Source organism: Penaeus japonicus, unplaced genomic scaffold (assembly GCF_977035675.1).
Source record: "Penaeus japonicus unplaced genomic scaffold, GWHDUDI00000001_assembly GWHDUDI00000028, whole genome shotgun sequence".
In the NCBI taxonomy this organism is placed as follows: domain Eukaryota; kingdom Metazoa; phylum Arthropoda; class Malacostraca; order Decapoda; family Penaeidae; genus Penaeus; species Penaeus japonicus.
Genome location: NW_028234430.1, coordinates 10,828,599 through 10,836,098, shown reverse-complemented (window position 1 = coordinate 10,836,098; position 7,500 = coordinate 10,828,599). Strand labels below are relative to the sequence as shown.

The 7,500-nt window shown below is 37.1% G+C and overlaps 1 protein-coding gene across 7 annotated transcripts in view; it reads right to left on the bottom strand.

The window, feature by feature from the left end:
• The window catches only part of Herc4 (HECT and RLD domain containing E3 ubiquitin ligase 4), a 29,941-nt gene that overhangs the window by 9,212 nt on the left and 13,229 nt on the right, over positions 1-7,500 (bottom strand). For 6 of the 7 annotated variants that reach the window (XM_043028980.2, XM_043028978.2, XM_043028984.2 and 3 more), the window contains 10 exons: positions 6,755-6,905; positions 6,056-6,290; positions 5,442-5,544; positions 5,072-5,224; positions 3,925-4,092; positions 3,400-3,569; positions 2,999-3,152; positions 2,662-2,848; positions 1,318-1,424; positions 676-870 (listed from right to left, as the gene is read on the bottom strand). In XM_043028980.2, the coding sequence (XP_042884914.2) occupies positions 676-870; positions 1,318-1,424; positions 2,662-2,848; positions 2,999-3,152; positions 3,400-3,569; positions 3,925-4,092; positions 5,072-5,224; positions 5,442-5,544; positions 6,056-6,290; positions 6,755-6,905 (1,623 nt within the window). The remainder of the gene's footprint in view (positions 1-675; positions 871-1,317; positions 1,425-2,661; positions 2,849-2,998; positions 3,153-3,399; positions 3,570-3,924; positions 4,093-5,071; positions 5,225-5,441; positions 5,545-6,055; positions 6,291-6,754; positions 6,906-7,500) is intronic. The other variant, XM_043028983.2, reaches the window with a different exon arrangement.

Here is a 7,500-nt window from a genome sequence, read left to right as displayed (position 1 = left end):
TATATATATATATATATATATATATATATATATATATTTACATACATACACATACACATACACATACACATACACATACACATACACATACACATACACATACACATACACATACACATACACATACACATACACATATACATATACATATGGGTATAGTATCCATTTGAATTCCTAAAACAAGTTAGTTCAGTAAGAAAAAAATAACAAAAATAACCCCTAAAAGATGGCAAAGTTATGAGCTTTGTGTGTGCAAAGGACTGGAAAAAATCAGTTTTTGTCTCCTTTTTTTATATTATCAATCAAGCAAATTTCTCTTTTTTGTCTTTTTTTTCTTTCTTTTTTTGATAACTATCACTATGTTTTGTTCCATGTGCAAATCCTTGAGAAAAACAATTTCCATATTTCATTTTTAACCCTATGGTGACGGTGTGTCACACACTGATGACGGGAAGACACACCAGTGAGATATTCCCGATGCAATATTGCATAGGCCCGGCGTAGGGGGTTTCCACTTCTCACCGGGCCCATCAGGATTGGGTTAACAAGGTGAAAAATTAATTAATTAAAAAATAAATAAATAAATAAAATAAAATAAAATAAAATATTTCACTGTCCACCTCTCTCTCTTTTCCCCTTCCTCATTACGCCACCGCCGTCCCACAGAAAACATACATCTATTTTTACATTAGTCAAGGCCTTAGAACGGATCCAATTGAGGTAGTCATTGCGAATGTCTATCTTCTCAGCAATCTCCGGGATGTAGAACTCCTCATAAGGCAGTCGCGTGGATTTGGCTATGTCCTTATGGTTCTCCTCATGAAGGAGGGCTAGGAACCGGAGTGACGCCTGCAGGACGCGCCTCTCAGTCTGGAAGGGAGGTAGGATTTAGAGGAATGGAAAGGGTGACACTTGAATGTCAATTATAGGACAGTCATTCTAAAAGGGGTAAAAGTAGATTTTGTTTAAAAATCATGTGAATAATGTACAATGATTTAAGAGATAAGCTTAGAATATGAAGCTTATTTGAATAGTGAAGTTGGATTAACTACTAAAATAATACTATGGGAAAAATATATAGTTATGTTAGACATCAAAATTACAATCAACAACTAAAATGAATGTCAATAAAATTTATTACAAACATACCAAAATGATGATGAAACTACTACAACCTTTACCAAAAGGTTACTATATATATATATAATATATATATATAATATATATAGTTACAAACAGAACTACATTTCCTACCAATAACAATAACAATAACAAAATAAATAACATCAATGACAACATCAAACAACCTCCCTTTACCTCTGAGGAATTGGCATTGGCGTCCTTGAGAATCTGCACCACAACCCCCTTGTAAATGCTAAGGAGACGGCTCATGAAGTCACTCGGAAGGTCTTTGAGCCACTTCTCTGGGGTTTATAAGAGGATGGTAATGATAATGATCATCATTATGATTATCATCATTAAGATTATTGTGATTATTATCATAATGATTATCATCATTATGATTATTATAATTATCAACATTATGATTATCATCATTATCATTATCAGTACTACCATCATCATGATTATCACTATAACCATTATCCTACACTCAAACACTAATACATACCCTCTACTCACTCCTCCCTCACCTCACACTCACACTCAACTGACACCTCACTCACCTCATCTTCCTCATCCTCACCTCAATCCTCCTCATCCTCATCCTCATCACTCATCCTCATCCTCATCCTCATCTTCTCCTCATCCTCATCCTCATCCATCATCTCTCTCATCATCATCATCTCATCATCATCATATCTCATCATCATCATCATCATCTCACCTCATCTCATCTCATCTCATCCTCATCCTCATCCTCATCCTCCTCATCCTCATCCTCATCCTCCTCATCCTCATCCTCATCCTCATCCTCCTCATCCTCATCCTCATCCTCATCCTCATCCTCATCCTCATCCTCCTCATCCTCATCCTCATCCTCATCCTCATCCTCCTCATCCTCATCCTCCTCATCCTCACCCTCATCCATGCAGATAACCATGTATCAATCATGCACACCCACATACACATATCCACACCTACTCTCACTCTAACTTGATGGTTCCCAAACAATCTAACATGATGCCCCCTTTTTGTTTCCACTAAACCTGCTGTCTCCAACCCCCTCTTTCTGGTATTCAAATGTAATTATATATCAATACCTTAGCACTGTTAAGGAAAACAAAGTTGTTTGTGTATTACAGTGAGTGATACAAATAATACGGGCACGAGGCATTTTACAAAGTAAATAAACAGAGAAAAAAAGTTGGTACTGGTGACGTGTCCCAACCATGTGAGGAGAGCTATTTAACAGAAAATGGGTTTGGGTGACTGGTAGAATTATACTTTGCACGTATGTAAGGGAAGATATTTGTTCTTGGAATAATTACATTGTTCATATTAAACAATAAGTTTTGAACCCCTAGTTTGGGAACCACTGCTCTTACTCATCACACACACACACACACCCATATCCACATATCCTCATAAACTCATCACACACTCATACATAAATAAAATAAATAAATAAATATGTAAATGGGTAAATAAATAAATAAATAAACAAATAAAAAAGAAAGAAAAAGAAAAACAGACACCTACTGAAGATGCACGCCTTGGCCTTGTCCAAGCCCAGAACGGCCTCAGCGTAGGGCAACTGCACACTCCTCATGTGCCGTGCATCATTGAAGTTCTGCAGCAAGGGAAGCAGCATGAAGCACCGCAACCCGTCGATGGTGAGAGGTTTCACCGGCAGCTCCTTGACCACACTCTCAAGACTAGTCTGAATCTGGATGGGGAGCAAGAGATAGAGAGTGTGAGTGAGACAAAGCAAAAATAAGAAACTAATAGAAAGCAAAATCTAATTAAAGCAAGAATAAAACAACAACTAAAGATAAGATCATTAAACATATCCATCAGTGAAATATATCCAACTTACAATCTCTATAAAAGACTCTCTGGTTACACGTCCCAACTTGGCAAGGCAGTCTTCGGCCTTTCTGAAGTCAAGCCCATGACTGTGCTTTGCTGAGCCTTCTTTTAAGAATGAAATGTTCCAACAGGCCACAGACCCCAGCGCGGTTTCCATGTACCTTAGGTGATTAAAATGGCACTTTCAGAATGACTCATTCATTCTCCTGATAATTACAATTGATAAAAGATTTTTTTTTTTCTAACTTTTCGTGATTATTTTATAACATGTGATAATCTCTCTCTCTCTTTCTCTCCCTTTCTTGAAAGAAAACATCCAAAGAATGTCTCTACACACAGAAATATCTAGACTGCTTTTCAAAAAATAAGAAAAATAACAACATCCAGTATCAAAGGCCATCAACTTACGAAAACAAATCGTCATCGATCATGTCCTCCTCTCCGGTAGAAACCATTTTGTTGATGTTCTCCTCCTCTATCTGGAGAGGAAGCTGAAAGACGGGCATCTTGCAGAAATCATCTGCTGACCCTGCTTCACGTGTTACGGTTACCATGCTTGCGTCTCCTCCTGAGTATATCTGCAAAAAGATCAATACTAATATGGTAACCAGATGGATAATATTACATAGATACAAATGCAGATACAAATATATATGTATACGCATATGTACATGTATACAGATAGGTAAATAGATAGATAGATGATAGATAAATAGATAGATAGATGATAGATAGACAAATAGATAGATATGTATAGATATCTATCATATATATATATATATATTTATATATACATATATATATATATATAGGTATCATAGGTATCATAAGCGTCATAGGTGTCATAGGTATCATACGTATCACGTGCAAATATATCATATATATCACATATATCATATATCAAACCAGTGTCCCTTCCACTCTAATACTCACTCTTTTCACATAGACTCTGGGATTATCTTCCTCCTCGCTGGTGTCCAGGAGGCTCACTCCTCGAGGGGATAGCCAGGGTCCCACCACCACCTGTGGCAGATTTCGGTTCTGTGGTGTTTTTATGCCGAGCTGGCCAGACATCCCTTGGCCAAAGGCATAGAGCTGACCCTGTGATAAGAAAGAGGAACTGAATGGTATCGTCATTTGTATCACTTTCCTTTTCTTTTTCTTTTGAGATGGTTATTAAATAAAACATCTGCCACTAGCATATTCTAGCTAGTAAAATTATTCTTTCATTAAGGAGACCTTTATGGTTTTGAAAGACAAACTACTCTGCCTGAGATACAAACTTTTTTTCATATTTAAAACATGGTAACATCCCTCAAAGAAGAAAATCCAGTCCTCAAAGTAAATTCATATAAAATAAGAAGAAACAATCTAGAATGGCTATCAATGCAACATCTTTGACATCATCATTTTGTGCAACAGCGATAAGCATTCAGTATCACCAAACATGTCAACAGGATGCAAAACTCCAAACTCAAATTTAAACAAGCAACTTCACCTCTGTTCAGATCTCTGTCAATGTTGTTTCTGATTATTACCAATCCTACACTATAACTCTGTCCTTAACCCATTAGCCTTGGGTGACTTGATACCATACAATGGGAATATTTTGTTCCCATCAGATGACATCTTATCACGTCACGGTCTCTACCTTAAAACACATGTTTTACATTGTTTCGTATGTATGTACTTATAGGATCTCCATTCATAGACAGATTTTTCTTCACTTGTTTAAATAATGTAAAGAAATACAAGTGACTCCTTTTATCACCCCATTGAATCAAGCAGGTGAAAAGCACTCTGAGAGGCCAGGAGAGATGTCACATTTGATCGCTGCCCGCACTTGTTATCTTGCCAGCAAGAGCGGCATAAGGCAAATACAAGCCACAGTGTGAATGGGTTAAAAATAGATCCTTAGTTGAAGTTATAATCTAGTATCACTCCACTTTGAGAACAGACAAACACAAGATCAGAAGGAAGAGAGAGAACAAAAAAATCAGACAGATGGAAGTGAAAAAAAAAAAATAAAAAAAATACATAACTTTCCAAAACAGAGCAAACCATCCTTGGGAACACATACCTGAGTTGGGATATAGACTAGGGTGTGACACCTCCCACAAGCCACCTGGCTCACTTTCGACCCACACAAGTCGAGGACAGTTCGGGGAACAGAGAGGTCATCACAGTTGCCATGGCCCAGCTGCCCATAACGTCCATAGCCAAAGGTGAAGAGCTGCATAGAAAAAGTCAAGTGTTGTCTACAAACAGCAGACACTCTTATATTTATGTAATTCATGAAGGATAAGATATATGAAATATAGTTTTACTAATCATATTACATTTCATTGTTTAATATCTACTGTGACTTCATTCATTACCTATCGTTAATCTATATTTAACATATCCTTGCATTAAACTGTTGGCTACAATTGCTAGGTAAACAAACATACTTTGCCATGCGCATCAAGCACTGCTGTGTGTCCCTCTCCCACCGATACATAACGTAAAGGCTCTGAGTAGGTGGTTAAATTGGGTACAGGTGTAGGTATATCACTGGAGAGTAGAGAAAAAAATTATGAAATAAATCTCTCTATATATGTAATATATACATTTACATTGATAAATATAATAATCATATCATAATCCATTGATATATCATTACTTAATCAGTTCTGTAATATCATGTATACAAATATTGTACACAAATATAGTACTAGTGTTAAAACTAAACATATAAGTACATAACTAAATATCAACTTGCCATTATCACATTATCACACAATCATATACAGTAGTTTACCCTTTTAATTGCAGGGAAACAACAAGGTAGTCAATGGAGCAAAAAAAGAAGAATAAAAGGGAAGATAAGAGGAAAGAAGGAAAGAAAGAAGTGTAAAAAATCAGACAAATAGAAAGAAAGAAACAAAGAAAGAACAAAATGAGAGAAAGAAAGAAAGAAAAAAGAGACAAAGAAAAAGATAAAAATACCTAAAACTACATACTTTAAGCCATTCCCTAACACTTCACAAAACAAACCTTCAATGATAGCCCAGGCAACACTCACCAGTATAAGTCATCCTTGTTGGTAGAGTATCCCAGCTGGCCGTACTTGTTTGAGCCCCAGGTGAGGATGAAGCCGGCCTGGGTAAGTGCGGCCGAGTGCTGCCCACCAGCCGTGATGTGAACCAAGGGGACTCCCAAGAGAGACTTGATGAGAATGGGGTCTTTCTGGGGTCCTTCCCTGTGGTTGAGACCCAGCTGGCCCGAAATGTTGGAGCCCCAGGCATAGAGCTCCCCACCTGCCAACAATGGAGTGTTTGAGTACTGGTGGACATTATAAGCAGCAGATCATTACAGATCTTAATCTGTTGTTAAGATCTGTCAACATTTTCATTCATTATCAACATTATGTGACATGATTATATATCTTCATGCCAGATCCACACAGAATTCTGCAAAATGAGCTTACATCACCACTCCCATTTCTTGTATGTTTGATTATGATTCCAGTGGTATCAAAAACAAGAAGACATATTCAACAAATTAAATATCAGGAGTAAAAAAAAAATAATAATCTTTTTCTAAATAGAACTTCTCTTTGCTTCCTAATCATCTCCCTAACAACCAAAATAGATGCAACCTTCCATCAAACCAACCACCAGGAAACCCACAAGTGAACCTTAGACCATCAGACAAAGCCAACCTCCTTACAGACCGACCAAATTCCCCCAAAGGAGAGAATATCCCAGTTTCGAAATCTTACCCGAAGTGAGGGCTAAGGTGTGACTGGAGCCGCAGGCTACCTGGATCACCTGCTTGCGCGCCAGGCTCTTCACCAGCTTTGGGACGGAAGTGTGCGGCTCAGTCGAATTCAAACCCAGCTGGCCAAAGCTGTTCTCGCCCCATGCATAGATCTGTAGACAAAGGTAGCTGTGTGATATTTTGCTGGCTCCTTATTGTTTGTTATTATTATCTGTATGTATGAATGGTTGTACATGTTAATATCCTTATACATGAAAAAACATGATAGGATCAACTGCATGTTAAAAATTATAATTTTAAAAAGTTTACATGTGGATATAAATACATGAGGTGTTATAGCCCTATTCAATACATCATTAGCATATTGAATTTTATGAAGTTTAACCCGTTAATGCTGGGTGACGTCATGTTATGTGGTGACAGTACTTGCCCCCAGGGACATGATATCATATCAAGGATTTTCATATGGTCAGCACATCATCCCGAAGTGTTAGGCCCATGCATTTCAAATACCCCATTGTTTAGACTAACTGGAGCCAAAACCACCCCATCGTTAACAGGTTAACAAGAAATCTTCTATATGTGGTATAAATATGAGAAAAAAAGGAGTAAAAAATACAAACACTAAATCTGATAAACAAAAGTTTACAAGTTAGTCAATATTAAAAAAATGAAGCTCTAAATTCACTTGAAAAAACATATATTCTTGGAGACAAGCACGTGTTCTCAAAAGTAATATAACCAACA